This window comes from Hippoglossus stenolepis, chromosome 23 (assembly GCF_022539355.2).
Source record: "Hippoglossus stenolepis isolate QCI-W04-F060 chromosome 23, HSTE1.2, whole genome shotgun sequence".
Taxonomy (NCBI): Eukaryota; Metazoa; Chordata; class Actinopteri; order Pleuronectiformes; family Pleuronectidae; genus Hippoglossus; species Hippoglossus stenolepis.
The window spans coordinates 2,370,232-2,386,134 of NC_061505.1; the positions used below are offsets into that span (position 1 = coordinate 2,370,232).

Here is a 15,903-nt window from a genome sequence, read left to right on the forward strand (position 1 = left end):
TCATTATAGATAATATATAATATTCCCTCCATGTTTTTGGACTTGGCACTGACGGAGGATTCATGAATGTTTCATCGCCGGCACCGGACTGATCCCGAGCCACCGAGCAGGGCTGTATTTAAATGGGTTGATGTAAACAGAGGCAGCTGGCATCCAGTCTGTGAAGTGCTGGTGATTATCCAATCAAAGTGCTCGACGCTCGGATGCTAGGACTGTCTTTTTAGACACATTTCTAAATAGTGTTCCAGGGTTTAGGTGATTAACTGATGAAAACAAGAAGTGACTCATTTCTGTCAAACATATGTTTTTGCACATATGTTTCATATTATTGGACATTGGATATATTTAGGCTTTTGATTGTTTTTTATATAAAACAAGCCTTTTGAAGACATTAAATCGGAATCTGGGAGCTTGTGATTGGTATTTTTCACCATTTTCTTACAAAACATTTAATCTAAAGAAAACAGCAAACAGAAATAACTCACAGATTATAAACCCATAGATTCCAAAGGACGAGCTCCTAACGGAAGTGAACCACCCGATGTTATCTCCAGAAAACTAAACCTGAACGGTTCATTGAATATATGGTTTAAACAACATTTTGTCTTAACCATATAGTCAGTAGTAAATTAAAAACACTGGTGACTTTGTGCTAAACGCCGCACGCCGCACGCTGCACGCCTCCGGGGCAAAAAAACATCAAGACGATGAAAACCTTTTCCTCCAGTGACATTCTGTGTTGTTCTCCAGGGACGAGTCGTGTTTTCCTCCCGAGAGTCGGCGGTAACAGTGAGAGTCGTGGGAAATTACACTGAAGGGAAAAGTGAAATAAATGTGAATTTACGCCTCTTTGGAGGTCACATCACTGTAACGGGACTTAAACTGCTTCACTCGCTGAGAGAGGAAAACATCTCAGACAGACAAACACAGATAAATAAAGATGGACGACACGTCTCCGCCTCCTTCCACCATGTTTTTGTATTAATGGTAATAATGAATACACACACAGACACACACAGACACACACAGTTTCCTACTTGACCCGAGTTTGAGGGCGAAAACGCAGCAGCAGAAAGAAGATGTTGCGTCAAGAACATTTTCTTCTTATGATCACATTCTCTCTATCGTCCTTGCTCATCTCTGGCTCTCAGCTTTGCTTGTGTGCTTGTGTGCGTTGTGTTTGTGTGTCTGTGTCTGTGTGTGTGTGTGTGGGAGGGGGGGGTGGTGTGTGTGCACTGTCAGAGCTGTTAGTATGCTGTGGTCATCCCCACCAACATCGTTCTGACACTCCTGCTGCTTCTCGTCTCAACCAAGCGTCCTCCCTGTTTTATTTGGGTGCATATGTGTGTGTGTGTCTTAGCATGTGTGGTTGTGTGTCTGTGTGTGTGTGTGTGTGTGTGTGTGTGGTCCTCCTGGTTTTTGGCATAGCAACTGCTCCGTCACTCGGTGCCTCTCCCCTCATGCAGATCCATTTATAGTTAAATATCTCCTCTGTCCCTCGTCTCCCCCTCCGTCTGTCTTCCTCCCTCTACCTCAGTCGCCCTCCTCACCCGCTGCGTCGGGGAGTAGAAGGTCAGGATGTGAGGGTGCACGCCTGTGGTGTTGCACTTGGTTGGATACACAGACTTTATATATAAAAATGGACGTTAGACTGCCGAAGTCCCCGCTACATGTATTCTCTCGAATGACCAGCAGGGGGTAACTCCTCTGTTTGTATAATGTAGCCCGTTAGTAACTAGCCGCGAGTTTCACGTCCTCTTCAATGTAGCTTCATGGTCACGCATTGGGGCGTGGGTAGCGTGCTGGTACCGTCCAATGGGTGCAGGTGTAGGTGGGCGTGCAGTGTCTCAGTCAGGCTCCACCCCCTGGCGCCAACACTTGTTGTTTTAGTGTGTTTTTACAGCAGCAGGTTGTCGTACGTGAGAATAAGTGGATTTAATGTGCTGTGCCCTTGTTGTTTGTAATGAAGGAACCAGGTCAGCTCAACACTCTCTCATGTTTGATCACTGACTGTGACAATATTTGTTATTGGATCAATTCATTGTTGATTTTCGTCTTTTCCTGGGATTTGTTGAAAAGAAAAAAAGAAAATATCACCAGACTTATTCAGCTTTTTGACCGTGACGCCCGTCTCTCATCCCTCTGCCTCTCTTTCACTCCATCCCTCTCTCTCTCTCTCTGTAAACCAGCGTACAGGTAGCTTGCAGCCAGCTTACTGTTGCCATGGTAACTCGCCACTTTTCTCTCTCCCTCCTAAAAAAAAAAAAACAAGAAGAAGAAGAAGAGGAGAGGGGGGAAAAAGCAGCAGTTACGGAAAAGAGAGGAAGAAATGTGAGTGAGCCTGAAGGATAGTAAAGACGGAGGAAGAGAGAAAATGAAGTTTTAAGATGATGGAGGGATGCAGGATGAGAGAATAATGAATGAAGGGTAATGAGAGAACATTTTGTCTTGATTCTCAATCCGCTCTCTCTCCCCTCGTCCGTCTCTCCGTCTCTGCACATCACGCTCCGGCAGTTTTCATGAATGAGCGTTGAGCGAAACGTGAATGCAGAGCAGGCGCAAACAAATCAGTCTGCACTCATTTCATATGCTTTGCTCGTTGGTCATGACGCTCACGGACTTTCTCTGCTCGACGGTTTGACCATGAAAACATCCTCCGCTCAAGATCCACTGACTCACCTGCTCCTGCAGCTTCGGACCGAATCACAGGCGTCATCGGCTTCATGCGACGTTTGTCAGCTGCTGTTTCCAAGGTTAAAAGTTGGCGTTTGAAGATAAAATATCATTTAGTGGGAGAAAGGCAGGAATTTCTATAGCGGCTCCATTTTTATAAAACATCAAACTGACTTCAAAAGATCTGACAAATCCATTCGTGTTCATTTGTTTTTAGGGTTTAATCCTGAAAACCGGCCGAACAGTTGACAAGCTAAGAAAATAATCTGATATTAAACCTGTTGCATGTTTCTTGGACGAGGTCCAGTCCAACCCATCATCTGCCATCTTGAAAAAACTCCCCGCTGACAGCGAGGCAGTGAATCTGAGGCCGCGCGCTGAAGACGTGATGATGAATGAATCATCGTCTCTCGGCTGAAGGCTGCTGATAGTTGAAATAGTGTCCATTATTTATGGCTGCAGGGAGCAACACAAAGACTCTCAGCCTCCAGACAGCGGCTCGATCGGAGAAGAGGCCGATCGAGGAGGAGAATAACGATCTGGGAGAGTGACGGGACGTAGATGTGACTCGTGTACGTGTTTGCTGCTCGAGAGTGTGAGCGTCAAAATTGTCGTATTTAGGAAGGAAGTTATATTTAGCCCCTCGACGGCTGAGTCACAGCTTCGTCTTCTGACGGATGGTTTCAGATGTTCTCGGCCCAAACGCTCTTATTTATTCATGCACAGTGGGGAACGGCCATTGACTGACACCCGGTGAATGAGCTAAACACACAGATGATTGACTGAGGTGGATTCTGTGCTGGAGAGATAGAGATGAGAAGAGGCAGGTATTCAGTGAGAGGAGCAGAGAACATGAAATTAAACAATGCAATGTCTGTTTAAGGCTTTTTCCATGACATCAACAAGCAAGTTTGTTTTCTCTAGATATCCATTGATAGTTGGGAAATCAATAATCAATAACTTTAGAAATAAGTTCCTGTTCATTAACTTAACGGAGCTGAGCTGAGGTCTTTCTCTGAAATCACTTCCTAAAAATCAATGCATATTGTTTGAAAATCTGTCAAAACTGCTGCAAGAAGATGCAAAATGTCCACAGAGTCACAAAACTAACAAAGTGAAGCGAAATTAAAACAAAAAGACGACTTCATATAACAACTACGGAGACGATAAACAACTATAAGTGACCCAAAGGAAATGCAGAATATTTACAAAGAGACTCCGAGATGCAGAATGGCCTCAAAAGAGAAACAACGATTTAAAAACGTTTCACTGCTTAATGGGACCAAACAGCGAAATGTTGTCCCAAAACTAACAAACAATTAGTTGCTCAAATTCTGCCTCGTTCTTCGAGACCCATTGTGAAAAATAAAACGTCTCGTCGTCAGTGTCTCTCTTCGCTCTTCGGTCGCTCAGACAACTCCAACAGTTGTGAGTCTGTGTTGTGGATGTATAATTAATACGAGCCACAGCAACCGGGACACGACGGGAAACAACATGGACGCAGGACAGGAGGAGACATTTGTGACAAAAAGCTCACGAGAGGAAACAAACACAGACGGACAGATGGTGGATGTCTGTGTTTTCTACGCTCTTTGTCTTTGATTTTCAATTTGCAGCATCGGTTTGTACTCCACAAAACGTAGTAGTTATTGAGTTTGACAACAGAACAGACGCCCGTCATCGACGCTGTCTGTACGATCAACAACTCTTTTGTTTTGCGCTGCTTCTGTTTGTTTGTCGATCAATTTGATTCATTTTACGTTTTGACTCATTGATTTTGGGGAGTTTGTGTTTTTGCATCTGTCAGATTTAATATCCCAGGGAAACAGACTTCTCAATGACATCACTCTGCGGGTGGAGATCAAATTTATCAGTAGCCTGCATCTTTATGGACTGTGGCTATAAAACATGGCTGACGGCGTCAAAACAGAAGCACCAGACCGGTGAGCGACTGCGCTGCAGGTCACTGAGGTAGTCAAGTGGCTACCTGCTGCCTCCGATGACTCATTGGATGATCGCCGGCCCAGACGAGACATCGGAAGGACAGGAAGTACAACAGAGCAGCAGGCTTCTCAGCAGCATCTGCTGTACGTCACTCTGGATTAAAACATGACGGCAGAAGATGTAAAACATAAACATGAAGGCTTATCGTGACGGTAAAAGCTCTTCAAGCGTGGAGGTGAATCTCCTCTTTTCTCATCCGCACTTCAGCTGAGGTGAACTCTCGTTAGCGAAGTGCTGTAAGATCTGTGGATTTAATGGAGACGTGTTCCGCTCATATTCAGGTCGATCGTTTAGATTTGACTGGAGAAGGTTTACATGCTCTAATGTTCAGAAGACACATCACTGTCCTCGTAGTGTCCATGGCTGCAGCTCCTCTCTTCAGCGTCTGTCTCAAAGCTCCTGTCTCTTTAAGACCCCCCCTGTTGTGATTGGTCAACCACTTCCAGCACCGGACCTTTTACAAACAAACAAAAATCACACTAGAGGAGAGTAAAACTGAAAAAGCATCATAAGTCTCCTTTAAACAAACCTCGAGTATCAGAACCAACATGATGAAAAACCCAGAAATCATTAAGGCTGTTGTCCGTAAATTGCTGGTATTCACCAAGTCTCCCGGTGCTTTAAACGAGGGGTCTCAAACCATCAGTCAGGGACCACCCTCGCTCCTCAAACCGTTTTATTATTCATGGAGTGGAAATGTGCATTGTGTCGAAATTAGCACCAGCGGTTTAGTGGAGTTAATTTCAACCCTCCTGGGAGTTTCTTTCCTTTTTTTTTTTTACAGCCGCATTTATTAGCAAGCGGCCTTAATTTGTTCATTCTCACTTTGCCCCCTGGCTATAATTTGAGTATTACACTAACAATGGAGGAATTTGTGGCTGTATGACAGAGTGGGGAAGTGAAAGTGAAGAAGTATATGGAGGTGAAGGCGGAGAAAGGGGGGATATTTAATTTGTTACGTAACAGTTAAAGCAAAATGTGAAAACATCGTCCTTACTGAGTATTTGACTGAACTTCATGTGGACAGTTCTGTAATGTTTCCAAAACTGTTACTGAGCAACAGCGCCCCCTGCAGCCACAGGTTGTGATCAAGCTGCTGGTTTCAGGTCAAATGAGTGATGCTCTCTTTTGTTGCCTTCTCAGAAACTGGATTCCAGTCACATTGAATTTCCTGCGTGTGAAGTAGAACGAGTCTTCTCTTCCTCTTGCTGACCTCCCTGTTGTTGTTCTTCCTCTCCTCCAGGTGAGGGAGGAGGAGGAGGAGGGAAATTCCACGGCGTCGACCTCCTCCAGCACTCCCCGTCCCCGTCCCCGTCTCCAGGGGACCCCTTCCCCCACCAGCCCCACTCCCTGGAGCCTGTCACGGACACCCCCCACCAGAGCCTCCCCCTGAGGAAGACGCACTCTGACCTCGACACTACCTTACCTGCAGGTGTGTGCGAAAAGCTCCCGACCCTCCCCCAGTGTTGTTTTTTTTTAAATCCAGTTTCCTCTCGTGTTCCCCGGGTGGAGATCTTGTTACAGCTCAGATGAACTGTGCTTCACCTTCAGCCAGAGACAGGCAAGAGGGACCAGGAGGGATGTTTGCTGTTTGAGATGATGTTAGGGAACCTAACGTTTTTGTACATTACTGCAATTTGGAATCAAGTTTGAAATTACTGGTGCAGAGGCGTTGTACGTTGGCCCAAAACTTGAAGATGGATGAACCATTAATTTCACCTGTATTTTCCTATGTTTTTGTGTTTAATCCCACATTCGAAGGACTCACTCTCTCTATCTACTTTCCACCCACCTGTTTTTTATTTCAACAAAAGCTCCACACAGATTAATGAAGTGCTATTCACTTCCATCCCTCGTATTTACCTGTTTCTCTCAGTGAAAGGTGGCGTTGGTGGCGGTCAGGAACTTTCCGTGGCTCATTGATTTATTCACTGCAACAAGGACATTCTTTAAGTATGAATAGTTCACACAAACAGTTTAACCCGAACAAGGCCTCATGTGCAGACTGGCGAGAAGAAGCAGAATCTAAAACTGTAGAAGATAAGCTCAGACTTTTATGTTTGTCAGGCTACAGCAATGCCAGCTTCTCTGAAAAGGCTTTTTGTTCGGGAGTTATGTTGCTGTCTGGTCGTAAAAGCTTTTTCTAAATAATCTCTACCTTGCCGTTCTCCTTCACAGATAAAGCTGTAGAGCATCGTGTCTCAAACCAACTTCACCCAGGCACTATGGACCACTCTGGTCTGCTGTGCTCAAACACACCCTCCGCTTCCTGGAACGGACCGAAGGGCTCCACCTTTTCTCCCGGGGCGTGGAACGAGCCTTACAACTACAGCATGAGCAAAGGCCCGGCGGTGCCCCCCAAACAGCACAGCATCATCGGCCATGCCGGTAGAGGGCTGCAGGACGGCGTGATGCTGGTGAGCTCGGGACAGTCGATGAGCTCGCACGGCAGCTCGTTCACGTCTGTGACGGACTCTTCGGGGAGAGGAGGGAATATCGTGCCGGGGATTTCACTGGTAACGCCGTCGATGGGGAAGCGGAGCGAGACGGAAGGAGCCGCGGCGGACGGAGGGAGACGAGGTGGGGGAGGGGGAGTTGGGGAGGCGGGGAGAGGGAGGGAGAGGTCAGCCCGTTCCATAGCAGCACAGAAAGCCTTCAAGTTCCGGGAGCGTTCCCTTTCCACACCCACAGAATCTGGCTCCTTCAGCTTTACCGAGGGTGGTGTGGGCCAGCCAGATGGGAACATTATGTCCACTGGGAATGGAAACGCTTTGGCAATAACAGACCACCAACAACAGCATCACCACTTCCTCGGTTTGAGCGAGAACTACGCTCTCCTCTACCCTAGAGGCAGCTCCGAAGACAGTGCCAGTACCACTGATACGATATCTGTCACGGCTTCGGACTACAGCGCAGACGGCCGCTTGCGCCTACGCTCCCGCTCCATCTCGCTTAAGAAGTCCAAGCGCAAGCCACCGCCTCCAGTGAGGAGCGTCTCTTTAATGAAGAATCTCGGAGAAGCCGAGGGAAGAATCCACCATGACGGTGGCCTTTATCGGGATGGACGCCCGAAGAGCTTGCATATCCCGAGGGATCACTTCCCAGACTTCCAGCCTGATTTCCTCCTGCCCAGCTCCTCCTGCTCCTCTAGACCCAATGTTAGTGAGAGGGAGCTGGGACATGGAGGCAGCGATGGACCCCCAAGCCTGGAGGTTCAGCCACCAGAGAGGGAGGGAGAGACGGAACTGACCTTCCCCACTCACTGGCAGCTCGGGGACTGGAAGAGTGACCCCTACAGGTAGAAAATAAAACTACACTTCATGTTACGTAAAGTATACATCTTTATACTTTGTTAAAAAATACACTCTTCTGTTTTTTCAGGTCTCTATCAGGCTCCAGCACAGCGACTGGTACCACAGTGATTGAATGTATGAAAGTCAGAAGCAGCTCTGAGTCACTTCTCGACTCTCCCTCCACCTCCAGAGGCACCTCGCCCTCGCAGCTCTCCATGGAAACTGAAGTCAAGGCGTCCTCACCCTTCAAACCCCCGGGACTTATGTCACCATCAAGTGGCTATTCCAGCCAGTCAGAGACTCCCACTCCGACTGTTCCACTCAGCCATGTGGCAGGTCAGGGGACACTCGGGACGTTGGGGTGTAAGATGCGCCCGAAGATTCCAGAAAGGAAATCGTCACTTCCTTCACCCAAGGACCCATCTGCAAGATCTCGATTGTCCTTTGAGATGCCCGGGAATGCACATCTGGAGCTGTGTTCAATCAAGCCGAAGCAAAAGGCCAGTAGACGGCATTCTGACACCTCCACAGCAGCTAAACCAGGGAAAGTCAGTCCGAGCTCTTCACACGCTTTGCCTGTTGTTACCCAGAACGAGCTGAAGACTATTCGGCTTCGCTCTGTCTCTCGGGGAGACCTCGAGGACTGTCCCGATGGTGCGTCTGACACCATTGAAGAAGAGCAGCATGGCAGAGACTTCTGTGAATTCCCCAGCCCTCCGCCCACTCTACCAAAACCCAAACCACCTGTCGCTGTCAAGCCCCCTTTGCCTAAGCGACCCATAAACCTCCTCATCAAGTCTCCTTCCCCCTCCTCTACGTCCCCTCTTGCCCTTGACTCACCACCCGGCTCACCCGTGGACCGGCCTGTGCCCTTGGGCAACATCTACAAAGTCATGAGAAAACCCAAACCCAAAAAACCTCCTCCTCAAACTTTATCAAGTCCTTCTGGTCTCCCAGATTCAAATTTCACCGCCAACTCACAAACTGGTTATGATCATCCATTCCTCCCCCACTCCCACTCCCTCTTTGATCTCCCTCCGCTCCCAGATCCTCAGCCTCTCCTGGAGGACCCAGCGTTAGAGCCTGAATTTGAATCCGACCACGAGATCCGGCTTGGGCCTGAAGATGGAGGTTCACTCCCTTCTCCATGCAGTAATCAGGAGGCCCAGGATCTCCCGGACAAGAGCAAGACACTCCCCTCGAGAATGACAATCTCCTGTCTGGCAGAGCTGTCAGACAAAAAGAAACCCAAGGTGAGAATGATCCCCCATCATCCAGGGACGAACAATGTAGATGCACATCACTGCTGCACAGAGGTGATGTTAAAACATTCAAATGTCTTCCCCAGGTTCCTCCTCCAGTCCCCAAGAAGCCCAGTGTTCTGCTTCTTCCCACGTCGGTCCACTCCTCCACGAATGGCAGCGCCGATCGACAGACGCCGCAGGCCGACAGCCCCGTGGGCCTTCGCTCTCCAGTTGGAGCCTTCCCACCAGACGATCTTCCCAGCGCTCCCTGTGTTCCAGATATGCCAGAGCTAGATGAGAACCACTTGGAACCAGACGAGGAGAGTTCTAAAGAGTCGTCGCTTCAGTCAATTCTGCAGGATTCCTCTTTCACTGAGCTCGAGGGGAAGATGGCCAGCACTGGGATCGGGGCAGGTATGTTTATCGAGACGCTGCGGAAATCATGTGTTTCTGTTTTCTTGTGAAATCAAAAGATCAAAATGTCCTTCCAAGTAATGCAATCCACTCGTCCATGGTCTACCCTAAGAAGTTATGTTTAGCCTCTAAATGACTTGACTAGCAGCAGTGAGTTCATTTAACTAACCCCTGTAGCACTTCTTTATCTGCACTTAAACATGAATCATAATTTTCACGTTTAAGCAGAGAATCTTTGGAGCTCCTCACCTCTTCCTTATCGCTCTGTGTGCATGTGTTTAATGATAACCTGCCTCGGCGGCTTCGTTTGATTCTTTCCCGCTGAGTTTGATGCTTCACCTCCTCATTCTGCCAGAAGACGTTTCCCAGGTTGTGAAGCGAATCAAACTCGATTGCTTTAAAGTTGGACCAAATCAAAACACAGTAGTTTCCAGCTGTGTTGCAGCTGAGATCAACACTTTTTAATTTGTCAAGACACAAAAACATTTCATGGACTACAAATAGAAAATACATTTCAATATAACATTTTAATATGATTTCTCCGTCGTGTGCAGATGACTCCGATGAGAAGACTGTGCTCCACATTGCCGAGGAGGCAGATGACGACCTGCCGGCCACACCGACAACACACACCACCGAAGACCTTTTCACTATAATACACAGGTTTGCACATGCACACACACGTTCACCCAATACATATTTCATTCTGGTATTTATATTTAGATATTACAGCTGAGGGCTTTCTTTAAAAAGCTGTTTGAAAGGTAAAGAGAAAAATTGCCTGGAAAGTTATTTTTACTGCACAAATGTTCTCAGCCATTACCGAGCTTGCCTGCCGGCTCATTATAGCCCAGAGCATGTGACGAACGCCGAATTGTCTTGTTGAAAGGATGTGAGGCGGACAGACCACAAGGTTCCCTAGCAACGGCTTCACGTACAGAGGATTACTGGATGACCAGCAGCACACACACACACACACACACATGTATGCAAGCACACACAGAGAATCACAAGAAAGCTTGTCTCTAAGCAACAAGTGTTCATGATGTTACCTGAAATTATGCTGAAAATAGTTTGAAAGGCAGAGTTATCGAGAGTCAATGTTTTCATTTCCAACAAGAAAGACTGGAATCCCTTCGTTTGTGACGTGTTTAGATTTTTATCGACTAAAGTGAGAGATCTTCATCTACGTGTAAGTCGTCTGACTTGATCTGGACTCTTCCCTTTTCTTCAGGTCCAAGCGAAGGGTTCTGGGTCGCAAGGAGCCGACCGACTCCTTTGGCAGCCGACAGAGCCTGGTATCCCCCGTGAAGCACAGCGCCGGTAGCACCGAACTCCGGACCATGACCTTAGGCAGCAGTCAGAGGTCAAGCTCCCGCAATGACAACTTCATGGCCCTGCTTCAGAAGAAAGGCAGCAAGTCTTCCAGCGGAGGGGCCAGAGTTTCCGCCATGGAGCTTCTCAAAAGCACAAACCCTCTGGCACGACGGGTCACCGAGTTCTCAACCAACACATCGACGTCCGCGGAGGGAGAAGAGGCAGCACCTGGGAACGGCAAACCCAACGACCAGTGAATGGAAGTATCATGAGTGTGAACCAGGTCCGTTTGCTGATGACAAAGCTACTAAACAATTCTACAGATGGGACCCTCTGACCAACCAGATCGCTCCAACTACTGATCGACCATTTGCACTGTCCAATCAAAATGGAGCACAGTTTTGGACAAAATGGTCCCTTCCATGGTTGGAGCGCTATAGTCATCTGTCAAACCGGTTCCCTATTGGAAAGAGAGGAAGTTGTGGAGAACGATACAGGTTCTCACAATATTGAAAAGGTGGCGGCTATGAGGCTGTGCCTCAACATGTGCACCCTGTTTTCCTCACGGAGTTTCTTCAGTGTGGAGGTCGGATGGATTAATGAGTGCGTGGAGCAGACGCCGGGGATTATGTGGTTCTACAGTGGATCTATTTACTCCTGGCTCCTTCTGGATGACGACAACAAGAGTCCCTGATGAAGACAGTGGTTAATGAATCTTTAACCAGTCGTACTGATCCGCAGATGATCAGTAATGAAATATATCCAAGAAACAAATGGAATAACATACAGAAGACTTTCAAATTCTTCTTCTTGGAACTTGAACTTTCCAGCCAGTAGCACCACAGCACCGACACCTGTAGACTTACATGAAACGAAGGGTAAATTCCTCGCGGCGTGACGAGGCACCTGAGAAAGCAAACGTTCTCGACACCTTGGACATCACGGCTCCTCTCTACGGTAAAATCACTGCTGTAGCAGCGCTGTCGTTTTCACTAGAGAAGATGAAGCGGAGGATTTACAAAGAGAGACCACAAGGGGGCTTTTCGCCACCGAAGATGAGGCATGAGCATGTCACACGTTTTGTTCCTCGTGCTCTGAACCTGGATGTGGACCTTCACGAAACATTCCACAGAGGCAAATGGACGCAAGCACTTTTTTTCTTCTCTTTAGCGTTGGAGCTCGTTTACACGGTGCAGCCTTTGCATCGCTGCGTTTTCTTCTTGAGATCCTCGTCAATCATTATTTTTTAAGTCTTTGTTTAGATTTTTGGTTTTTTTTGCATATATTTTTTTTTGCTAGATGGCCATAAACTGTACATGTTCGGTTGGATTGTACTTTATGTATCGTGTACAAAGATCAGAGTCGCTCATCTATCAGTCATTTGCATTCAAAGATAATGTACAGACAGAGCAGCCAACAGCTTGGACTACAAACTGCCCACGGAGAGAAAACACACACAGACTCAAGAGGAACGCCTCGGAGATCTACACAAGTGTGTGTCTGTACGAGTGTGTGTGTTTGTACGAGAGTGTGTGCAGATGAAATCATGCCTGTTGATTTTCTGGACGGAGAGCATGACGCAGGCCTGGTTATTCAACAGGGTTTTTATTCATTTTTTGGTCTCTGGTGACGGGACCAAAGGACTGTTAAAAAACTACAAACAGACCAGAGGGGACCGAGTTGTGCATATGTGTGTGTCTGCACTCGTCTTTGTGTGTCTGTGTGTGTGTGTGTGTGTGTGTAGAGGGAAATGCCAAGAACAAAGAGGGAGACACAGAGGGAGGGAGTGCATGAACGTATGTCTCCAACATGTGTGCATATTCTGGCTTGTGTGTGTTTGTGTGTTTGTCATCACGCAGTCACCCCCCCCCCTCTTCCACCTAATCTTTGCATTCTGGAACGTAGACCTGTCTTAATGGAGGCTGGGCCATTTCCTGCGTCCTTCAGTTCCCGAGCACCGAATGGTCCAGCGGTTGAATCCTATCTCAGGATTCACTGCTGACCGGTGATGGAGATAACGAGCTCGGTATCCGGTCGGCTGAGCTGCAGTAAGTGCAGCGGCTCAAAGTAACGATGCAACGGACAAGTTGGAAATTCCTCGTAGACCATAGCATCTTATTCCAGTTCGGCCCTCGTCTTCTAAGACTTTGAATTGGGACACAGTTTGTGATCCAGACCCCAGAAGGGAATCAATCGGATGATGATGGAAGCAGAAGCTTTGATTGGCTGAATGACGAAGTCCTGTGACTTTAGTCAGACATTTTGTGAGACCTGTTGAAAAGTCCATCCGTCTGTCTCCAGTTCCAGAGTGATGTCACGGGGCCGGGTCGTTCCTTTTTGTTTTGTCCTCTGTGCACATTAACATCCTCCGTCTCTATCGTCTCAGAGGGGAGACGACGGCCTGCGCCGCCCTCCTCCTCCTCCACCTCCTCCACCTCCTCGCCGCTCGCTCCTCGCCTCCTTTCATCACTGCTGGTGCCTCTCTGCAATTAGCATCATCTCTCTCTTTCCCTCCTGCGACCTCCCTGGCACATCGCACGCTCTCTTTCTTCGCTGACAAATAGCAACTCTCTGTAGCGCCGCCTCCATTTTCTAAATCCTTATCTTCCTCTCCCCACCTCTTTTGACCCTCTCCCACTTTCCGTTAACCCTCTCTTGTCTCTGCCGTCTCTTCTCTCTCATCTCGCTCTTCCTCCCCTTCACCTCTCTTTGCATTCAGTCTATGCATCTGAGCTCGACAGACGACGCGACACCGGATGAATGTCAATGAATGACTGTTAAGAAAAATAGACGCTGTGCTTCGCTTGATAGTGCATGAAACATATTTCTATCAGTGCTTATCTTCTGCCTTCTCTCTCTCTCTCGCTCTTTGAGTTTTTATATGTTTTTTTTTACCTTTTCCACGATCCATAGACGATGGAATGAACGTGGATGAATGAGTGGGTGAGTGAGTGGATCTGTGCACAAACAGAAACAGGCAGGGTTTGACTTTGTTTTTGCGTAAGAGGACTTTGGGACTGTGGACGGAACGCCCTGTGGTCCTCAATCCTGGACGACCCTCGGTTCTGGATCAATGATTGGACGCTTCCATCAGTGGTTCAGCTCTAAAATCATGACCTACCCCCCCACCCTGCATGAACGGACCCCCGTAGAGAGAGGAGGGGAACCTGTCGTCTCCTGACAGCAAAACTATCCCTCGGTGCTATTGAGTCAGAGCTCCCCCTATTGGATGGAAATGTACACAACAACAGCAGCAGAGTAAAACAAAAACTGTCACACACATCCTTCAGGTAAACCATCATCCTGAAAAAAGATTTTAAAACTGAAGAAATTACCGTTTATGACGACTCGTCAAGTGACGCTTGTTTTAAATATTTAGTGAATGAAAAAAATGAAGAACCTATAAAACTCTGTGTTTGTTTGCCTTGTAAACTGAATCATGGGCGTGTTGCTGCGGCGCCTCGTGTTGTTTTTTAAAACTTTTTTATGTTACATTTTTATTTTTTTTATTTCAGCTGCCTTGGTGGTTCACACACAAACACAACTTTTGCTGAATCAGGACAAAATGACGTGTTGGAGGTAGCGTTTAGGAATCTGGTGATCGGGACGTTTCAAAGCAACACTACGCAGCTTTTGAAAATGAGTGTGATGTTTCAGTGATCAGGAGAAAGTTTCCTCCTTCGCTCCCTGAACGTCTGTTCTCTGTAACTCTGGTGAGTGGGTTCCATCTCCTGTGAGAAGAACTGACTGAGAGTCAGCTTCAACTGTCACAATCAGCTCCAGTTGAAGAGTGAAGCTGAACTGAGATCAGTTAAAAAGACTCAGAAGTTATTAAAAACCAGAGTTTATCTACAATATTCAGCAGGAAACTTTGAAAATATGAAGAATTCTAAATAAGGGTTTGGTGGATTTGTTACAGCAGCAGCTCTTCTGGGTCAGGAAGCAGAGGATCATGGGTAATATCCAGCATATGCAGAGGGCGCTGTTGCTCAGTGAAGGTTACATAGTGTTGCTTTAAGCGTTTATTAAATAAACAGTTTCCCCGAGCAGCGTTTAGTTGGTATCACGATATTTTTCACTCAGACCAATCACATATCTGAGACCGAACAGGGAAGTGGCCAGAACGAGACAAACTTTTTTTGAAACCCACATGCGATCATGAAACCATTGTGTTGTTTTATTTGTGAACACAAAGAAAACGAGGGTGTCATCTCTTCTGTTGAGATACTTTAGTTCTTTGCTAATATTTCTCAGGCTCTGAGCGGCTACGGAGGCTGAAATAATCCCATTGGTTGGTTCATTATCAATGGGCGGAGCCAGAACAAAAACTCCCGCCAAATATATGTTTTATCCCTCATGTGATAATCTGGTTGCTTCGTGGTGAGTTTAACCCCAGCTGCGATTAATTCTGCAAACGAAGCAGCTCGGCCTCCAAGAAATTTCTGTAATGCAATACTACCGGCCTCTAAAACACGCTGACAGTTATATTATATTGAAAATGTCATTTCTATAAAGTATGAGAGTGAGAGCCGGCGAGAGGAAGATATTGAATATTTAATCCATTATCCCGTCTTTGGGAGGACGAGGTGGGGAAAGAGAGGAAGGAGGGGAGGATGAGGTGTTCGGCTGGATTCTGCTGAATGTGGGGATTACCACGCCGAAATTTATACGTTTCTATTCCGTCCTCTGTTCCCTCACCTCCTCTCTCTCCCCGTCGTCGGAGGAGTAATCACGTTAAGAGCTTTCCCCTCTCTCTCACTCTCTCTGCCTCTTTCCCTGCTAGGCGATAAAAGGTGCGGGGAAGCAGATCAAGCAATCGCCGGTTAATTAATTTCGGTTTAATTTTGCAGGCGGCGTCTGCAGCTGCGCGAGCAACCTGTTGCTAAGAGACACAAATGTACAAAGTTTAAGGTTAAGTTGGAGACTTGGCAGAGATTATTTTCAGTGACGCCGACAGA

General features: G+C 47.2%; 1 protein-coding gene across 1 annotated transcript in view; it reads left to right on the plus strand.

The window, feature by feature from the left end:
• nhsl2 (NHS-like 2) overlaps nucleotides 1-13,561 on the plus strand; it is a 74,445-nt gene extending 60,884 nt beyond the window's left edge. The window contains exons 5-10 of the mRNA XM_035149014.2: nucleotides 5,921-6,109; nucleotides 6,856-7,975; nucleotides 8,059-9,223; nucleotides 9,319-9,628; nucleotides 10,183-10,291; nucleotides 10,863-13,561. Of these exons, the coding sequence (XP_035004905.2) occupies nucleotides 5,921-6,109; nucleotides 6,856-7,975; nucleotides 8,059-9,223; nucleotides 9,319-9,628; nucleotides 10,183-10,291; nucleotides 10,863-11,202 (3,233 nt within the window). The 3' untranslated portion in view covers nucleotides 11,203-13,561. The remainder of the gene's footprint in view (nucleotides 1-5,920; nucleotides 6,110-6,855; nucleotides 7,976-8,058; nucleotides 9,224-9,318; nucleotides 9,629-10,182; nucleotides 10,292-10,862) is intronic.
• Nucleotides 13,562-15,903: the final 2,342 nt, after the last annotated feature.